The 18776-nt window shown below is 54.0% G+C and overlaps 10 protein-coding genes across 10 annotated transcripts; 6 read left to right on the forward strand and 4 right to left on the reverse strand.

Moving 5' to 3' along the window:
- The first annotated feature begins 209 nt into the window (after positions 1-209).
- N656DRAFT_369226 (uncharacterized protein) lies at positions 210-1236 on the forward strand. Its single transcript, XM_064809409.1, has one exon. It carries the CDS (start codon positions 422-424, stop codon positions 1004-1006), a length of 585 nt encoding a protein of 194 aa, XP_064666564.1. The 5' UTR covers positions 210-421; the 3' UTR covers positions 1007-1236.
- On the reverse strand, positions 1206-2846 carry N656DRAFT_783660 (uncharacterized protein). Its single transcript, XM_064815998.1, has one exon. It carries the CDS (start codon positions 2778-2780, stop codon positions 1422-1424), a length of 1359 nt encoding a protein of 452 aa, XP_064666565.1. The 5' UTR covers positions 2781-2846; the 3' UTR covers positions 1206-1421.
- A 189-nt stretch (positions 2847-3035) lies between these two features.
- N656DRAFT_783661 (uncharacterized protein) lies at positions 3036-4105 on the forward strand. The gene has a single exon (XM_064815999.1). The coding sequence runs from the start codon at positions 3441-3443 to the stop codon at positions 3627-3629; it is 189 nt and encodes a 62-aa protein (XP_064666566.1). The 5' UTR covers positions 3036-3440; the 3' UTR covers positions 3630-4105.
- Positions 4106-4676: 571 nt separating this feature from the next.
- On the forward strand, positions 4677-6277 carry N656DRAFT_760525 (WD40 repeat-like protein; the record flags this gene model as incomplete). Its single annotated transcript, XM_064813217.1, has 1 exon — positions 4677-6277. The coding sequence occupies exon 1, from the start codon at positions 4781-4783 to the stop codon at positions 6275-6277; it is 1497 nt and encodes a 498-aa protein (XP_064666567.1). The 5' UTR covers positions 4677-4780.
- Positions 6278-6379: 102 nt separating this feature from the next.
- Positions 6380-7566, reverse strand: N656DRAFT_369395 (uncharacterized protein). Its single transcript, XM_064809410.1, has 4 exons — positions 7330-7566; positions 7112-7235; positions 6843-6861; positions 6380-6760 (listed from the first exon to the last, which is right to left on the reverse strand). Exons 1-4 carry the CDS (start codon positions 7361-7363, stop codon positions 6482-6484), a joined length of 456 nt encoding a protein of 151 aa, XP_064666568.1. The 5' UTR covers positions 7364-7566; the 3' UTR covers positions 6380-6481.
- Positions 7567-8614: 1048 nt separating this feature from the next.
- Positions 8615-9400, reverse strand: N656DRAFT_792223 (uncharacterized protein; the record flags this gene model as incomplete). Its single annotated transcript, XM_064817054.1, has 1 exon — positions 8615-9400. The coding sequence occupies one exon, from the start codon at positions 9398-9400 to the stop codon at positions 8615-8617; it is 786 nt and encodes a 261-aa protein (XP_064666569.1).
- Positions 9401-10261: 861 nt separating this feature from the next.
- N656DRAFT_783665 (uncharacterized protein) lies at positions 10262-11211 on the forward strand. Its single transcript, XM_064816000.1, has 2 exons — positions 10262-10451; positions 10504-11211. Exon 2 carries the CDS (start codon positions 10544-10546, stop codon positions 11081-11083), a length of 540 nt encoding a protein of 179 aa, XP_064666570.1. The 5' UTR covers positions 10262-10451; positions 10504-10543; the 3' UTR covers positions 11084-11211.
- Positions 11212-11832: 621 nt separating this feature from the next.
- N656DRAFT_801420 (uncharacterized protein) lies at positions 11833-12329 on the forward strand (the record flags this gene model as incomplete). Its single annotated transcript, XM_064818124.1, has 2 exons — positions 11833-11976; positions 12057-12329. The coding sequence occupies 2 exons, from the start codon at positions 11833-11835 to the stop codon at positions 12327-12329; spliced, it is 417 nt and encodes a 138-aa protein (XP_064666571.1).
- Positions 12330-12478: 149 nt separating this feature from the next.
- N656DRAFT_771453 (glycoside hydrolase family 27 protein) lies at positions 12479-13957 on the reverse strand (the record flags this gene model as incomplete). The annotated part of the gene is made up of 5 exons (XM_064813860.1): positions 12479-13049; positions 13109-13315; positions 13396-13633; positions 13689-13782; positions 13850-13957. The coding sequence occupies 5 exons, from the start codon at positions 13955-13957 to the stop codon at positions 12479-12481; spliced, it is 1218 nt and encodes a 405-aa protein (XP_064666572.1).
- A 2535-nt stretch (positions 13958-16492) lies between these two features.
- N656DRAFT_783667 (kinase-like protein) lies at positions 16493-17743 on the forward strand. Its single transcript, XM_064816001.1, has one exon. It carries the CDS (start codon positions 16641-16643, stop codon positions 17454-17456), a length of 816 nt encoding a protein of 271 aa, XP_064666573.1. The 5' UTR covers positions 16493-16640; the 3' UTR covers positions 17457-17743.
- The last annotated feature ends 1033 nt before the right edge of the window (positions 17744-18776 follow it).

Consider the following 18776-nt stretch of genomic DNA (forward strand, 5'->3'; position numbering starts at 1 on the left):
CATTACTCCCCTGTCCGTTTCCTAAGATCAAGGCACAAATTTTGTGCTTTCTTCAAGTTGTTACTCCCTCACATTGGGACGGACAGCTCCACCTCACAAATTGCACCAACATCTCGCCGAACACCCGCTCCGCAAGTTAAGGGGTCTCGACAACAGGAAAGATGGACTGCCCCCAAGCATTATGATCGGTCGAGCAAGGGACATATTCACACCAACCGTCTTTCCCTCGAAGTCTCCCACAATGCTTAAAGTCTCTCAAGCCAGCCGCATGTCCTGAATCACATCTCAAGCCATCACACCCTCCCGGGCAGGCCCCAGTTAATTCATTCCTTTCGAGCGTCAACACATGAACACACCTTCAGTAGTTAAAGCCTGCGGCTTGATATCTCTCCCAAACCATCACTAAGACTTGGCCGCCAAGATGAAACTCACCACCACCCTCACCACCCTCGTAAGCCTCGCCAGCCTCACCGCCGCCACCAAACCGTCAAGTAGTCGAACCACCACAGGCATCACGGGCACCGCCTCTCCCGCTGCCAAAGCTCCACCCATCCCGGAGGATTTTAACCTGACACTGACAGACCGGATCGGGTGTGTCACCGCCCAAATCAGAACCGGCGGCGTCAGCAGCAAAGTCCTCGGCCGGCGCATCGTGGACGTTGCTAGTGCAGGCGCTCCCTCAGGCTGTCGTACAGCACTGCCTGGCCCTGGCCCTGACAGGGACTTTACGGGCCTTTTCAATGACGGGTTTGAGTCGTCTGCTGGGCAAGTCAGATTGCACGCGGGCAATGGCAATGGCCATGAAAACATGAAGAGGGCTAAGCTCAGTATATCGTTCAAGAGTGGGGGTGATGCGGAGGAGGGGAATGAGGATGAGAGGAGTACCAGCGCGTCATCTAAACCGACTGCAAAGGCTAAGTCTGGCGCTGGCTTTGCAAAGGATTTTAACATTGGGCTGTTGATGGTTGGCTTGGCCGGTGTTGGCGCTGGGTTTATGGCTGCTTGACTCGCAGACAAGGGGTTGGGTTGCTTTTTTCTTTTCAGGGGTCAATGGTGGTTGGTCACATACGTTCGTTAACATACCTAAGGTTGGATGTGCAGGATTGGAGATGTAGGTTTCCTAGGTAGGTAAGGTACCTACAGGTATGCATTCATTTCGGAACAGGCAGGGCGGGTTCACTGCATTGTCGGCGTTGGGTCTTTACTGGACATTCTCTTCATCGGTGGTTCCTAGCATCTTAAAGGCGCTCATTCTGTCATTGGTATTGATGACGAGTTGTTATATTCTCTCCTCGTGGCATATCCAGGTCCAGTTGAATATAGCTCTTCCCCGCTTCGCTGCTGTAAGGGTCAACCCGAAGAAGAACGCTCCGCAGCTAACAAGGTAAACCTGCTGTTCTGCCAAAGTAAATACTCCCAGGCTACGGCCACAAAGAGTCAAACATAAAGAGCCAATCCTCCCAGTAATGCTCGTACTTCCCAACAAGCCAGCTCCTCCCATCTCCGTCCCCTCCAATCTTCCACGGTCTGGTATACAGCCCCTCACCCTTCAAATGCCGCTTCAGAGCAATATTCATGCTGAACGAGCTGGGGCTGACACCGAGGAAGTAGTCGCTTTCCAACAGGACAATGAAGTCAACAAGGGCCTGCTGGTCCCAGGTCAGAGCTTTCAACGCCGCCAGATCCTTCGGGTGGGCCTCCAGAAGCTGGTGTTTCGTTACAACCGCCATGCCATAGCGTTCCAATGCCGCGGTAGCCAGTTTACGAGCTTCTGTCTGGTTTCCCGTGGCAAGGTACGCGGCCTTGTACTTCATGCTGGCCGCCTTCTCCAGGTATGCCCCGCTCTGCTCGTCAAACTTGGGCCACCTGCTCAGTGCATCGCTCTCGGTGCGGAGGTGCATGCCCACATACAAGGGAGAGCTGGCTTCTCTGGCTGCGAATTGACGCATATATGCCGTGGCTCTGTACCCCAGGTCCATGATATCCCGCCGGAACCTGAGCAGCCCTCCGTACGTAGCGACAAACTCGGGGCCGTCACGAAAGACGGGCCAGTCCCACTGGACACCCCAGTTGAACGCGATCATCCGGGGGTGCTCGAGGCTTGGCGGCGGCAGCTTGTACTCCTCAGCGATCTTTTCGGTATGGGCCCAAAACTGCTCACCAAAGCGGTCCGTGTGCTTGTTTAGTTCTCGCCTGTCACAGCCGCCTCTCCTGCCGAGATCGTGGGGTGTGATCTTCTCAGCCTTGAAAGGCTTCGGCGCGTGAGGGATATCGTCGGTGGAGTTGTAGATGGAGATTTGCGGACAAGAGACTCGGAGGTTCTGACGAAAATGGCCTTCATCAAAGAAATAGTCGAATCCTCGGTACTCCAGCATGATGTTCGAGAGGTCTTTCTCAGACCGCGTCCTGATCTGGGGGAGCACAAGCCCCGTCGCCCCAGCCTCGATGGCGTACCGCAGGCAGGTAAGGATGTAGTTGCGTATATTGCCAATGCCGCCGGAGTTGTTGTCACACACGAAAACGATGCCGGGGCTCCATGTTGTACTTTCCTTGCACACCCTCTCCAACGGCCAAGTGATGAATGGTGAGTCGGCCCTTGAGAGGTCGATGGCCTGTCGAGTAGGGAGCCCTGAACTGGAATGCGCGGTGAGGTCGCTGTATAGACAAAGCTTCGGCAGCCGACACGCCCAGATGGTTGCTAAGCTGATGAAGCAGACGGCGAGAAGGGCGCCGCGGGGCCGGCCCAGCGAGCCCGATATGTTGTGCAGATGTGCCCCCATGATGTCGGATGCGGGGATCAGACTCGCACCTCAAGGAGTGTCAAATCATGGTATCCTGATGCAAATTGTCGACAGGCGGATAAACTGCTGCTTTGGTGTGCTGGCTCGGTTACCGGATTGTCAACTTCGGAACATGGCCTCCGAACTGCACCCTTCTCAATTCGCATTGTGCGGTCACTGTTTGGCTCGATCCATAACCGTGTCATAAGGTAAGCATATCTTGGAATGGTCAATGAAAAAGTGTTTTCAGTCAGTACTTGTCATTCCAAACCAGTGGCAACTCTGATGCATCCTTCGCGTAGTTTGGGGAAAGCTGTGGAGGGCCGTGTCTCTTGTAAGCTCAATGCGAGAAGTGGTTCTTATGTCAAGTCCCCCTTCCTACTTTCACCCCCTCTGGGTAGAGAGTGAAGTGAAGTGAGATGGCCGAGCGGGCCTGCCCGAGTCTCCCAAGATGTGCTACTACAAGCGACTGGCTACTACAAGCGACTGGGTTCGAAGCGGGTCGTTGCCTCTGTTCTTTACCGCGTCGACCCAATCCGACACCCACAAGCTAGGTTGGCATAAAGTCCCATTTCCTCTGGATTGAACTTGGTACAGTACAGACCACCGGGTCAGGATGATGACTGGCTTGCCACTATTTGCCCCAAGATCATCAAAACCATGGTTGACCGACTAAGCCTCGAAGGCGCAACGCAGTCACAAACGCTATTCGGGCTGGATGCCAAGGTCAAATGGAGCAAGGCCGACCGTAGGCAACGTGAGAAGCTTAGCCCTGTCATCAAGGGCTTCATGAATGCCCCCTGTTTCAGAAAATATATCCTGGAATACGGAGTACCTCCAAGAGCCTGACGACCCGGATCTCGAGCACAAGCGCCCAGTGATCCCAGAGAAGTGTTGCAATGGCTGCAACCACGAGCTTGGAGCGGTTCCTGTCTGGGTCCGCGTGAGAAGAGCGGGGAGAAGCCGTCTGCAGGACAGCCCCGGCCGGCGCTGCCATTTGGCGACCTCCGGCCACGGATCCCCGATCGGCAACAAGGTACTACTTTGCAGATTGGGGAGGCAATTAGATAGGCTCCGTGGCTCACCCAACTGGAGATATTTCCACCTTACGCCAGCGATGGCGAGGCAGACACCAAAGGAGACGAGACTACCACAACACCTCTACCGGCAAGAAGCGGAGGGCAGATACCCACACAAACGAGACAGGACACGCCGGCACAGAGAATTCGTTCAGCCGCTCAACCCAGCTCCTGCCGCAGATCTCCGGAACGACAATGGTGGTCCATCCCTTAGCGATCCATGCGGTTTTATAGCTGTTGCTAGAAGACCATGACGAATCTAATAGAAGCTGAAGAGTGGCGATGGCGTCCATTAGGTCGTAGTCATACTGTTGCACCCCAGGCGCAGCCGGCTGGGGCTTCAGTCGGTGTTGAGAATGTATCTAAACACCTCCTTCACCATGCCCATTAAGTCGGAAGTGACCTGCTCAAGTTGCTCAGCTGGCTAATGTGTGTCATTGTCTGAAGTTTCTGCCGCTCTTCCCCTGCCGCGCACGACTTTCGAAGTAGTGCGGACGGAGAACAGCCAGGTACGACTTGGGGATGGCCAGCCTCCGAGCACGACGGTCAACAAGAGTTGGATTCTTTAACACGCACAATTCGCCTTGTGAAGAAAAATGGGGTTGAGAAAGCGGGACGTTCCCTGGCCGAGTGTGAGGCCCTGGATGGTGACGGTATCGCATGGGACAGTGGTCATGGAGGAACTTCTGCGTCTCTCCAGCCTCCTGCCGTGAGCACTGAACAGGGTCTTTAGACTTGAGCAGCCTTGCAGCCCCACTGATGCGGGGTGATAAGAGCCTGCCCCACCAGAAAAAAAAGTTCCAAATCCCAAATTTTTGGCCGTTCGAAGTTCGTGATTGTGACAACCCACGCGACAATAACGATTCCTCTAGCGCACCTGCAAGAACATAGGTATCTGGACGCGACGGAACCGTTTACGACATGGCCAAGCGTACGGCAGACGAAGAGAGCGCCGCTGGCCCGCTCAAGGCCGGAGGTCGCCCCGATGCCATGGACGTCGACGATAAGAACAACGACATGGGCGAGTTCGAGGACGAGTTTGAAGATGAATTCGAAAGCGAGGACGAGATCATCGAGGCTGGCGTTGACGGGAGGCCAGATGCGGAGCGGGAGGCAGAGGAAGCAATGGACCTTGATCCCGCTGCGCCAGGGACCTTCATTGTCGGCAGGACGAAGCTCGACCCCGGCCAAACCCTCTCCCCAGACCCAACAACATACCGCATGCTGCACAACCTAAGCACTCCATGGCCTTGTCTCTCCTTTGATATAGTCCGCGACGGCCTGGGCGAAAATCGCAGCGTCTATCCCGCGACCATGTACACGGTGGCCGGCACACAAGCCGACAGCGCAAAGGCCAACGACAACTCGATTCTGGTCATGAAGTTCAGCGGCCTGAGTAAGATGCAAGGCGAAGACGGCGAGGAGTCGAGCGACGACGACGACGACGACGATGAAGACACCGACCCCATCCTCGAGCACAGGAGCATCCCCCTGAACTCAACCACAAACCGGATACGAGCACACCAAACGCCGTCGCAAGACCCTACCAAGCCCCCAACCACCCTCACCGCAACCATGACCGAATCCACAAACGTCCTCATCCACGACATCACCCCGCACCTCACCTCCTTCGACACCCCCGGCACGGTCGTCACCCCCCAACAAAACAAGCCCCTGTGCACCATACGCGCGCACAAGTCCGAGGGGTACGCCGTGGACTGGTCACCGCTGCACGCCGCAGGGAAGCTCTTGACGGGGGACAACGACGGGCTGATCTATGTGACAACGCGGACCGACGGCGGGGGGTTTGTCACAGACACGCGGGCCTTTCAAGGCCACACCGCCAGCGTGGAGGAGCTGCAGTGGAGCCCGTCCGAGGCGTCCGTGTTCGCGTCGGCGTCGGCCGACGGCACCATCCGCGTGTGGGACGTGCGCAGCAAGGCGCGGAAGCCGGCCCTCACGATGCAGGTTAGCGAGGTGGATGTTAATGTCATGTCGTGGTCCCGCCAGACGACGCATCTCTTGGCTTCTGGAGATGATGCGGGTGTCTGGGCGGTCTGGGATCTGCGGCAGTGGAAACCCGCGGCTGGTGGAGGTGCTGGTGGGAGTGGGAAGCCGACGCCTATTGCGAGCTTCGACTTTCACAAGGAGCAGATTACGAGTGTGGAATGGCATCCTACGGATGATAGCATTGTGGCGGTGTCCGCGGCGGACAATACGGTCACGCTGTGGGACTTGGCGGTTGAGTTGGATGACGAGGAGAGCAGGGATACTGCTGGCGTGCAGGACGTGCCGCCGCAACTGCTGTTTGTGCACTACCAGAACCTGGCCAAGGAGGTGCATTGGCACCCGCAGATACCGGGCGCGCTGGTTGCTACGGGTGAGGAGTTTAGCGTGTTTAGAACCATCAGCGTGTAAAGGTTCTGGGTAACTACGGAGGAATACCGACTTGACTGTTACGAGTCCATCGAGTTGCCCATGCAACAACGCAAACATGATCCTGGAAAGAATCCAGCCAAATCATATTCTATTTGTCTGCCATTCAACGATCTATCCGCTACTCTTACACTTCTCGACTGATCTGGTTTACACCACTTCCTTGTTTGTTCACATCCTTCCCCTTTACTTATCCCTTGACCCGGATAGATCATCTCCCAACCTGATTCGACTTAATCCTTCACACATTGGTACATCCATTCGTTGTATGCTCCAGACAACCCTTTTGCCCAATCCATCTCCCCAGACAACCACCCTTTTGCCATCACACCAAACCCCTTCCACCATATTTCCAACCCCGAGTTCGACCACTTCAGGAAGCAGCGTGCGTCGCACGGTTACGAGCCGGAGACTGATCGCGTCGTAGACGAAAAATGCGCACCGAAGGAAGGGAAACGTTCGGACCTGGCGTTCCTGCGCCATCAGCACCTGCGCTTGCTACTACCGAAGGCGGGCCATAACGCAGGGGAGGTTCAAGGGGGCGTACCTTGCGATATGGAGAAGATCTTGGAGAGATTAAGAGCTTGCCTCGAGCGAAAGAGAGGGGCAATAAAATAGAGGGCAATGTTCAGGGAGTTGAAACTGGACTTCGGACGAAATGGAATTGCAATGCAGGAGGGGTTGGGAGGTTATGCCGCGGTCACGGTGAAAGTGGGCAGCGTATCCATGAATGCGCTCGTCTCGGGAGGGACGATGGAGGGACAGCGGGATAGGTAACTGGATGAATCAACAGTACCATCGGGGGTTGGTGCACACCTGGGAGTGGAAGTCGAGCCAGCCGGCCGGATTGGGTTACGTCCTGCGTTGTTAGTAACGTGAATACTTACCGTGGTCCTCACCACACAGAAGATGTTAGCAAGAGCCGAGGGCGTCGGGCGTTCTGCGGGAAGTCAGCGAGTGTTTGGAGACTGCGCCTGGAGGAAGCATAGCAACGCCGCCGTTCGGTGTCGGCTGGTTAGTGGTGAGATGCTGACGATTCCGTTGGTGGTAGGTACTGAAGGAGGCCATGGTGGCTCTCAGGGGTAGCAATCAAGTAACGAATGTGCATAGGTAAACAAAACCATCATGATTGGAACGATTGACCTCTTAGAGCAACCAAACGGACTCTCTGCGGCAATATGTAGCTATTGAGCTGCCGCTTATAGAACGCCTCGTGGCGACGGTTGAGATGCCAACACCCCGCCTTTTTCCGTCATCGTGAAGTAAGGGGTATCTTGGTTGACGCAAACCGTGTACGTGCTGCTCTAATCACGACTCATGATGCCAGCTGCAGCCAGTTGACGATTGCATAAGAGATGTTGAGAGCAGTGGACGAGATCGCGGTTTGGCATCATCTCCATCACGGCATCACCCATCACAGTACACCAGGCTGTAGGACATTGTACCGCCGTCTCTGGCAGTGTCCCTCTACACGACTAAGAGCACCATTGTCGAGCTGTCATGGCATGGTATTCGACCGTGTTGCACTGCAATGCTAACCCCCCTAGACGGATGGCCAGTTCAACAGTCCTCCTTCTGACTTGGTAAACTTGCGGGGTAGACCGATAACTTGAAGTTATTGGGCAGACAGCGCTGAAATGCCTCCATGTGTCTGCATTGCGTTTTGGGAAAGAACCGGAGTACCTCAGCATACGTCACACCGACGTGATGCGGGCCGCGGCTGTCCTCACGAGGGCCCAACCCCTCGATCGCTAAGACCAACCACCTCGACGACGCGCAACGCGTGTCTATGTCCTAGCCATCCCTGGAGCATTAGAGTTGAGAGATCTTATTCGAAGCCGGAATCGCCACCTCGCACAAAAAGGAGCGGCATGCCAGAGGAGGGATACACACTTCCTCCTTGACTTGATACGGAGCGCATTCGACAATAAGAAGCAATTCTCAACAAAAAATCAGGGGACTCGGGAAGTGACCAGGCCAGGAGATACTAGTACTTTGCCAGCTGTTATCATAGTCGATTCTAAAATCCCAAACAAGGCTACAAAATCAGCTTTCCAAGATAAGTAAACAACACTCACGCACTTCTGTTCTGAGAGACGATTGCGGATGGAATACTAGAGGATGGGCTCCGAGTGGATGATCATGGACACGGGAATGGCCAAAGCGATGGTCTGCTCACGGAAGAGGCTGTGGATATTCGTGAGTGCCTGATTCGTCTGACTTGATTGAATTCGACCTGTCATTGCAGTTTCCTCGTTACGAGTCGAGGCTGGTGCAATATTCTTTTGCCTATCGTTGTCAAGTTAGCACCTGAACTGGTTACAGCCAATCAAGAGAGGGGCCACGGCAGGAATACTCACGGTCTTCCCACGTCTTCCTCACTGTCGTCGCTGTAATATGTAGATGCCACATCCACAGACACCACATAGCCACTAGGCCATCCAAAGTCTGTCTCGGCAGAGGTACCAGCACCAGCAGCCTGTGTTCGACTTCGTTGGCATCCCCAGAACGGGACTCACAGACTTGTCTAGCTACAAGTGTCCCGTCGTTGTTTGTCCATTCCCAAGCGCCAGCTTCACCCTCTTTCATGACAAAATGGTACCCATCCTTCTTCACCTTCTTACCCTCCCTTTTCAACCTTGCCATTTCAGATTCAGAGAGAACCTTGAGCGCCCGATAGCCAGAATGGAAGATAGGGCTCTTGACAATCTGCACTTCACCGACGGTGTGTCGGGACTGGGGCTGTAGGCTGGCCTGGAAGGGCGTGCCCAGATATGCCAGCGGAGGCATATAACGCATGATGTACAGATCCTTAAATCGTTTCGACACTGCAGGCGACCCGTTGGCTGTCGTGCGCACGCGGTAGTCCACGCGCTGGAATTCGATGGTTTGTGTCACGCGTCCCTGTGCGTGGATTGCCCGTGACAGCTGGTACAGGGGTTCGGAGTCGGCCACACCCGAGGTCACCTCGGCGTAGATGAAGCGGCCGTGGAGGACAAGGACTCGGGGCTGGACAATTTCTTCGGCGTCTTTGCCGCCCTCTTCAGAGTAAACGGGAGGTTCTTCGCCTCCGTAAGGGGGTTTGCCGTCGGGAATGGCGGTCATCACTTTGACAGGTTTCTCAGTTCTGAATGAGAGACTCAGTTGCGCAAGACTAGAGTCGGTGGTTTTATTGATGCTCGTGCGAGTAGCCGAGGATGCTGACTGAGAGGCCGATGATGACGGAGCCAGATGCGCTCAGTCTTGAATGACTCTTGATCGAGGGAGGAGCGCCAATATTATTCCCTTAACCCTGCCACTCTCACTGCCAACTGATCAGGTGCACCGCCCCAAATTTTCGACTTCGATGACTGGCGGGAAACACCTCATCCACGGCGGGCGATGCGACCCTGCAGTGCGCCAGGCAACCATCGGATGTGGCGGTGCCGTCATTGCCGTATACATACCTCGCGTTACATAACTAATGCTACATTCTCCTTGTTGGTGTGTAAGCGGAAGCCAAGCGATAAATTGAAGAGGTTCTCACCCGCACTTGCCGATGGTCAAGAAGGTGCGGTACGGAGTGGGAATTGAATTGTGGCTGATTTTGTGCTTGGAGAGTGGCTTGCGCTTGAAGCCCTGAGCCCTAACCCTGAAACTTGGCATTCCAACTTCAACAACCCGGACAATCATTGCATTTGCAGCAGCTCCTTCCTCTCTCAAGAACCATACCTACTATTTCTCAACAACACGGGTCAGGATCCCAGCGCCAACTCACCCCGAGTCATACTGCCTTGCTCACCAGTTGCGCGATTAACTCAACCATGAATTATATAGTACTTACAGTACAACCGTCGCAGTCACGCCTCACCCCCCGTTGAGGCGATGGAGACTCATGTATATCACGTGGGAATGGGCTGACAATCCTCCGTTCTATCTCCGGCTCTTCCCGAGCCAACAGGCCACTCCTTCTACCCGTTTGCTCGTCACTAATTGATTGGGCTTTGCCGCAATATTTGGCCTCACGAAGCCAGTGCATGAGCCAACGGGCATAGGTGGTTATGACGGGTAAGTTCTCTGTCTTCTCTGTCCTTCTCCTCTCCCTCCTCATTACTCATGTGAAACAGATCCCTGGGTAGGATACCAAGGACATTGAACATAACTGTCTCATCACTCGGTAAGACACAAGCCCCAGGCTGACCAACGAACTCTTGCTTACCCGGCTTCAGATCCTTGGAACGACGCGGTATTTTCTAAAACCACACTACAATGCCCACCTTCCACATCTTTGACCCCGTCGTCGCCCTACGGGCCGCGCCGCTCGTCTCGTCGACCTGCACTCTGCTCTACGCCTGGGACCAGGATTTCTTCCTCGGCTTGCTCAATCGCCCTGAGAATCACCGCGCGCGCAGCCGGGCGCTCTTGCCGCCATACTTTAGGACCTTTTTCCGCCGCGGCGTTGGCTTTGTCGTGGGCTGTCTGGCCGTCACTACCTGGTCCTCGGTTGCCAACCTGTACGTGCGCCGTCCAGCCCTGCACGCCAGGCAGTCATTTTGGTGGTACGTAGCGGGTGCCGCGCTCTCGTCCGGCCACCTGCTTTTTGTGCCCGTCATCGCACCGTCTATCAAGGCCATCTGGGATGCCGATGCCGGCAAGCCTGAGACTGCTGAAGGGACTAATGGGGCGGGGATTGACGCCAATGCTGCCCTCGACGAGTGGCTCGTCATCAACAAGATCCGCTCGCTGACGGTTGACCTTGCTGCCTGGGTTACATGTGTCGTGGCTGTGACTAGGACTCTCGAGGCCTGAACAATCAGGCGGGGCGCCCTTGGAACTCGGCATAGTTAGAGAGGAACGGCCGTAACTATATCACATTTGCAAACATCAACTCGGCTTGTCATCTGTCAGGAAGGAGTTACCGCTTCGGTATTATAGTGGGTGAGTAAGTTCCAGCGCTCCACACCCCTGGCTGATGTTGCCGTTGGCCGAACTTGGCCCAAACTTGGCCCCCAAGATCACTGCAATCCCCCTAGGGTAAGCAATAGGTACAACGTGGTACCTACAATACCTACAATTAGTTTGTCCCTAACCAAGGACCGAGGTAGGCGAACGGCGTGGCCATTGAGGCTACCACCGTGCTTCAAGCAAGTTAACAAATACAACCCCCCTTGGAATCTGGAGGCACTTTATCACCGGTTTGTTGGATGTCTACGTACAGCTTTTGACCAAACGACATGCAAGACAGCACTATGTATATCCTAATCGGGCTGGTAATTCGAAGCTGCATGAGGCGTTCTAGTACCTGTTGGTTCTTCAGCGCCCACATTGCATACCCATATGAAACCAACAGGCATATGTGAAGGTTCACATGGCATGCTGCACGGAGTCGGGGAAGTGACGGCCTGTCGAGAGTTGCTACTTAGTACTTCAGACGACTTGGCCCAAATTGCTTGAAGTTTGAACCTTCGATTTTGGCTCCTCCGCTTGTCACTCATAGAACAAAACTTCATCCTGAACATCCCCGAGTTCCACTCCCGATTTCAGCACAAAACATCAAGATGGCCGGCCCTCTCAAATACACCGTCACCCACTATCGCCGCAAGGACCGAACCCACGAGGAATTCCTCAAGTGGTTTGTCGAAGAGCACCTTCCACTGGCCATGCCAATCTTCAAAAGGCACGGTGTGCTCGAGTATACCCTTGTAAGCGCCTGCTACTGCTACTAGTACACGTTTCAAAACAAGCACCGTGACAGCGATGCTTACACCCAGCCCTCACTTAGTTCGTGACACCGGAAGACCTCAACGGGGCGCTGAAGCAGGAACTGACCAAGGTCCGTCCCACCTGGGACGTTGCCGACTTCGATTGCTTCCTGGAATTTACGATCCCTAGCGCGCAAACCATCAAAGATGTCATGTCGGATCCGGACTGGCTGAATGCCATCAAGGACGAGAATGAGTGGTGTGATATGTCCCGGTCCTTGGCTTCCCTGGGGTATGCTACTCCGTACCTGTTGAAAACGGGCGAGGTGGTGAACCTGCCAAAATTCAAGTGATCCCAGCCAGTTGGGTTGGGTTGGGTCGTACATGTAGGAAAAGGTTTCATTGTCAGCTTTTTCCGCGCTTGCGTTCATGTTGTACAAAAACGACGGGGCTTAGGTTACAGATGCATCCCGCTCAGTTCTGCCGTGGCGAGCTCACTAATTTAAGCCGCTGAAACCAAAACCTTCACGACCCTCATATCATGCAACGCAATGTCAAAACTAACACCCGTGCCCCTCCCGCTCTGCCCGGTGTACATCTCCTTCCACTCGTACACTGTCTGCCCCTTCAGCCCCGGCACATCCTTGAACTCGACTGCATATTTCCCTGCCTGGGTCCCCGCGGCAAGGCCAATCACCACTCCATCGGACAAGGGTCCTGCCCAGTAGGGGTAGATCTTCCCTTTGACCGGTGCCGGAGCTCCAGGAGGACGGAACGTCGTGGCAGCTTTACCCAGGGGGTCTTGGTTGATGTCGATAAGCCCCTTGTTGCGGATGATGGTGAGGGTGTGGTTGGAAATCGTGTTGAGATCGAGGCCGAGAACAAGAGGGGACTTGGCGATGGCCCACAAGGCAAAGTGAAGCTTCTCCTGGTTGGCATTGATCTTGGAGGAGCCGAGGTAGAGCATGTCGAGGTCGTTGAAGCCGCCGGGGCCCGAGTACTGGTAGATGTCGGCGGCCGCGGAGCCAATGCGCTCGATGGAGGCCCAGTCTCCCCAGTTATCTACGGACATGCTGTTGTTGTGTGTTAGCGTTGAGGGATAGAGAAGGAGGGGAAACAAGTGACATCATACCGCCAGGAGTGTCCGTAGGTGGCGCCCCAGGTCCAGACGCTGTCGCGACCCCAGTTGCAGAGGTTGAAGTGGATCTTGCGCTGGTTGGAGGCGGCAAGGAGGGCATCGCGCATGGGGGCGTAGTATTGCTTGGTGTTGCCGATGGGGTTCTGGCAAGTCTGGGGGCGCGGATTCTGCTGGCACGGGGTGTAGCAGTTGTCATATTTCCTGCAAAGGGGTCAATAAGAAAAGACCCGGGGGGGTTTATGTTCCAATGCATTCAGTTTGGGAGGAACTTGAAGACATACCAAAAATCAACGCCCCATTCGACAAGCTGAGCAACGTCAGACTTCTCACGGCCCTCACTGCCAGGGTATCCAGCACAAGTCTTGACGCCGGCACACCCGTAGAGGCCGAACTTCAGCCCCTTGGCGTGGATTTGGTCGGCAACAGCCTTGATTCCGTTGGGCCACTTCTGCGGGTCGGCCACGAGCTTTCCACTGCTATCACGGTTCATGGTAGACCAACAGTCATCGATGTTGATGTCTTGTTCATTATGATGTCAGGACAGCCGGTGGAGAGAGGGTGAGAGCTCACTCACACTCGTATCCGAGATCCTTGAGGCCGAGCGCGATGAACTTGTCTGCTGTGTCGAGTGCGTATCTGGCAGATGCAGCATTGCATTGTGCAACATTCTGAGGCCTGAAGTCAGCGGTTGTACTAGTAGCGGTTCGACGATGTAGTGCTAGTTTCCTGTCTTACCCAGCTGCTCCATCCCATATGCGGCGTCAGCCCGACGCCATCGTTCAACGCGGACACTACGTCCAAAAGAGCTAGCCCGAACACGAGAGCGGCTTTCCAAGACTCCATGGTGTTTAAGGGTACCTTATTGTTCAGCAAGGAGCTAAACAACAGAAGCGGGAGGATCATGATGATCTCAGATCAACACAAGCTGCGTGCGTTCACTACTGCTTATGAGCCAAACCAGTGTATTGATCGCCTCAAACACATTGGTGCGCCTAATGTGGAATTGTTCAGTTGTACTTGGGGTCCCCCGAGGGCCGAGAGGGAGGAAGAAATGGCTGGCGGCCGTGTAACTGTACCGATACTAGGTACCGAAGCAGACGATCGGCCGTCGCACTCCGCAAGGCGGCTAATGGGCCGGTAATCTGCCCGTGCATACCGGTTCCGTTTACCTGCCAACCGGGGTGGCGAGTTTAGTCAGCGAATCCTCCATTCTATGCGCTCCAATCGAAGAACGGTTGTAGGTTAGTTACTGTTACAGCTGCTTCGTTCTCAGACTTACAGACATAGACATAACTGGCCCCGCTAAAAGGTGATATCCTCCATGTCTGCATGTGAGAGGGAGTAAGGGATGAGCCCCGGGCCGCCGATTCGCTCGCTAGGGTGAAGAGATCGTCGTACAACTGCGCCAGTACCAGGATCGAGTGCACCACTTGAGCATATATCGTGGCTTGATGTCGGCACTATCTGCAAGGAAAGGCTTTAGAATTATCCTTGGTGGATTTATGCCATCACCTGTTTGGTACCTTAGGTATACTGCCTGACCGTGTATTATGTGAAAGATAATGGGGGGAGAACGGTGATTTCTATCTAAGCTAGTTATCTAAGTTGCCCTATATCGCTCTAATAGCACGATCAAAGCACCATGTGTGCACTGGAACCATCGCAAAGATCCCGACGACAAAGGAAACCCCATCAAAACGAGTGTGCAAGTAGAACGAGTGTCCCGTGCGGTAGTACCTGCCCCCCCCCTCTCCCCGACAGGTGTGTATCAGCGAGCGTGTTAGATTCCCGTTCCCGTCCTCCGCCGGCCATCCCAAGTCATCGTTCCTCGTACCTCACACCCCGCTCAGAGGGGGAATCCAACCATGGCCATCAGTCAATGGGCTTCACATGAGATTGGCTGAAGAGATGGTGGCCCCTGACTGGAACGGTCCAAGTTGGCACCCTTATCGCGCAGGCGGCGCAGGGGGTATGTAGTTTTCGGAATGGGGACAGTCGACCCTGCCACAGTCGGTCTTTTTTGAAACAACGGTCGTTCTTTTCCTTCCATTTGGCAGGTATTGGGTCTTCACGCTGTCGAAGTAGTCGCACCTACATGTATCATGCAAAAGTCAGTCAGCGTGTCAGATCGTGAAGAGGGGTTAATGCTGTGCTCTCCCGCATGCATTATGGCAAAGCTAAGACGTACATTGTTGGTATGGCTTTAGGTAACGCTTCACGGGATACTTAGGTAGGTTTTGGCGGAAGGGAAGCCCCGTCACTTAGACCAAATCGGCGGGTGGATCGGTAAGTATGAAGATCGGGAAACAGAGGAGTGGTAGCTGGAGGTAGGTTGGCTCGGCGAAGTGCAAGATGCCAAACCCGATGCCCAGGCGTTAGAGTGGTAAGGCAATTGCTCGGGAAGTGGGAAGTTCTTGACTTGGTGTAGCAGATGAGTGAAGCTAGGAATGTCGTCGAGCGGACATCAGGTCTGATTTTATAGATGAGATTGTCGTGCGGACACCGCTATGCTTACGAATTCTCGAGGCCATTCAAGATCGGAGTCGACAACGCATGAGGCAGTGAATGGTCCGCTGCGGCGAGGTAGACTTCATTCTGCTAGGCCCTAGAGGCTAGATTGTGGACAAGTAGGAGAGTGTTGGCCATGTTTTTGACCTTAGCGCCTATCTAAGCCCAATGTTTTGGTGACGGGATGGTATGAGCAACCGCCTACCCCCGTGAACACTTCATACAACATTTTCCAGTCGTTGGACCTTGACCAGCATGTCCCCAAATGTCAGTTGGCCAGTGTTGATGTCCAAGGCTGTATTGGACGGCCTCCCCTGAGTCTTTTTGACCATCACATGTTGAATGAATCAAGTCAATCAACCGCAAGGCTTATCATTCATACCTAGGTAGGTATTGTTACCCACCCACTTACTTCTAACCGACTCCCCTCCAAGACTCGGACCATGGCCAAGTCTAACAGGGCCGAAGTTCAACGGTTCTAGCGTGAAAAGCCCCCTGACTCCCTTATTGCGTTGGCCGTTGAACGGTCACGGCTTCAATTTCTGCACCTCATTTGGGCAGTGGACTTACACACCAGCTGCGAGCATCTTTCCGCACTGTGCACCCTGCACGGGCTAAGGTTAGGCGCTCAACTACTGTAGGCTGCAAACGCCAGGACAGAACAACGCGACCCAGTGATAGGCAGGTAGCTGCTAACAAATTATCAACGCGGCAAGCGAAACGGTCGTTACCTTGCCTAGGCTACGAGGCTAACTACGCGTAGTCACAAGTTCACAACCGCCGTGTGATCCAGCTGCCCAATCAACCTCTGTTGCGATTGAGGCGGTGCACCTCTTACTGAACCAACTGCCCCAGATACTTCGCGCTGAAGAGGGGCGTAGCAGAGGGTCAAAACCGACAACCGTTGAGGAAATCGTGTATTTCACCAGCGCCGTATATCTTCAAATGCCACACTCGAACTTTTTTCATACTTCGGCCTAATCGATAATACACGACCTGTTAAGTTTTAACCATTGCAATGCCAAGAATCACGGTGAAAACCACCGATGGAACCGAGCTGACGCGGGTTTTCCTCGCCGAAGCCTTTGAACCCGGAACTCACCAATTTCTCTACACATTCTTCGCGTACATAGACAAGGACGATGTCATATACTACGGCGAGATGAAGGAGCCGAAGCTGAAGACAACAATCGAGCAGAAACTTGCCGCTTTAAAACCCATGCCTGACGAGGAAATCTTTCCAAAATGGCCACCCGGAGCCGAGTTCATGTTGGCACCAGAGGAATTATCCGAGAACGACAGTATCTTCATCAAACGCCCGCAAGTTAAGTATTACAGCGATTACAAACAAGATGACTGCCTCGACGTCATGGCCACCATGTTTCTCGACGAGCTGCGCGCTCTGGATATCATCGCCAAGCACCCCCATCCCAACATTGTCCGCTACCACGGATGCCGCGTGCGCCGAGGCTACATCACGGGGCTTGTTCTCGACCGGTACGAGAACAACCTCAACGAGCATTACAAGGCCGGAGGCTCGGTCGACAAGGGACCCTTCATGGACGCCCTGGAGGACGCGGTGCGGCATCTGCACTCGCTGGGCCTCGCCCACAACGACATCAACCCGGCCAACATCATGGTTAATGACGCCGGCATGCCGGTGCTGGTTGATTTTGGGTCGTGTCGCGAAATCGGCAAGCAGATGGGCTGCAGCCGCGGCACGGAGGGTTGGGTTGAGGACATTGACAACTACGAGATGTCGGAGGCGAGCCACGATATCTTCGGGCTGGAGAAGATACGCGCCTGGTTGGATAATCCGGAGCCACTGCGTTGATAGGGTAGGGCTTTCAGGCTGCAAGAAGGAAAGGGAACGGCATGGATACTTAAGTTAGGTAGCTTGATTTGTCTGACGGAGGATATCAGAGGAGGATGAGAGCTGCATATTGTCATATTAGACTCACGCATCTAGATAGTTCACCTCTGCTTGGGTAGCCACATCGTCATGGATGTTTTTCGTTCTGATCCCCTTTTACACCAAGACTTCAGAATGTCAACCCAGCTGGGACGAGAATTGAACAGACAGGTGTGAAGTTCCACGTACTATTAGGTTCAGCATAAGGTACCTAAGGTACCTAGCAGAGGAAGGGGGGGTCTCTGTCCGCATGTTCTGTCTCATGACATTATAGTCCGGCACTAACAAGTATTGCCATTATATAAACATTAGGACACTGGCTAGGAAACATTATGATACCGGCTAGGTACCATAATGTTGTTATGAAAGCTCAATTTGCTAGTGCCGGACTACAATGTCATGAGACAGAACATGCGGACAGAGACCCCCCTTCCTCTGCTAGGTACTTAGTACTAGCAGTAGAAACTGTGAGATCCTTCGGGTAGTAAGTATACAGGCATGTAACGTGCATTATAAGCGAGTCGCGCATATAAGCGAGTCGCGCACTCTCCACTACCCTACAAACATTATCCTCGATTACAAGACAACAAAACTATCAACCAACTACAATTGTATCAGAAACAGCTGAATCAGACCCTCCTGCAACCTCCTGGCAAGTGTGGGCATTATGGCCAGGTTTGCCGCACACACCACAACACCGAACCTTTGCACGGACCCTCCCTGCACCACCATCATCCGGCTGCGTCTCTTGTACTACCTCCCCAACCACGGCCTTCTGGTCTAGCATATCCTTTGCATCTTGCACTGCAAGTGATCCTCCGAGCTGTATATGTGTTTTCTTGGCTTTTCGGCGCTTGCTTAGTGCCTCGTTTGCCTTACGGAGCGAAGAGACCTCTGCCTGAAGGAGGGCTACCTGGTGCATTACAGCCATTGTACCCTTGGTAAGCTGGTCTACAGCAGCCAACATCGAAGTTGGGGAGCTGTTTTGATGGCTGATAATGCGAGTTTTGATGAGCGTTGACTGCGAGGTCGCTTCTCGAGGGTTGTATAGTGTCTGGAAGACCCAAGGTTGTGGTGTGCCAGCCCGCGAGTTCAAGGGCGTTGGTGTACGAAGCTTTACATCCAGCTTAGAAAGTACCCTCTCTGGATTGTACGGTACAAGGCTAGCACTTGCAAAGCTACCTTGGACATTCTTCTCCGTTATCGAGGTAAAGAAGGCCTTATGGAAACCGCAAAGGAACT

This window comes from Canariomyces notabilis (assembly GCF_033297395.1).
Source record: "Canariomyces notabilis strain CBS 508.74 unplaced genomic scaffold N656scaffold_28, whole genome shotgun sequence".
Lineage (NCBI taxonomy): Eukaryota > Fungi > Ascomycota > Sordariomycetes > Sordariales > Chaetomiaceae > Canariomyces > Canariomyces notabilis.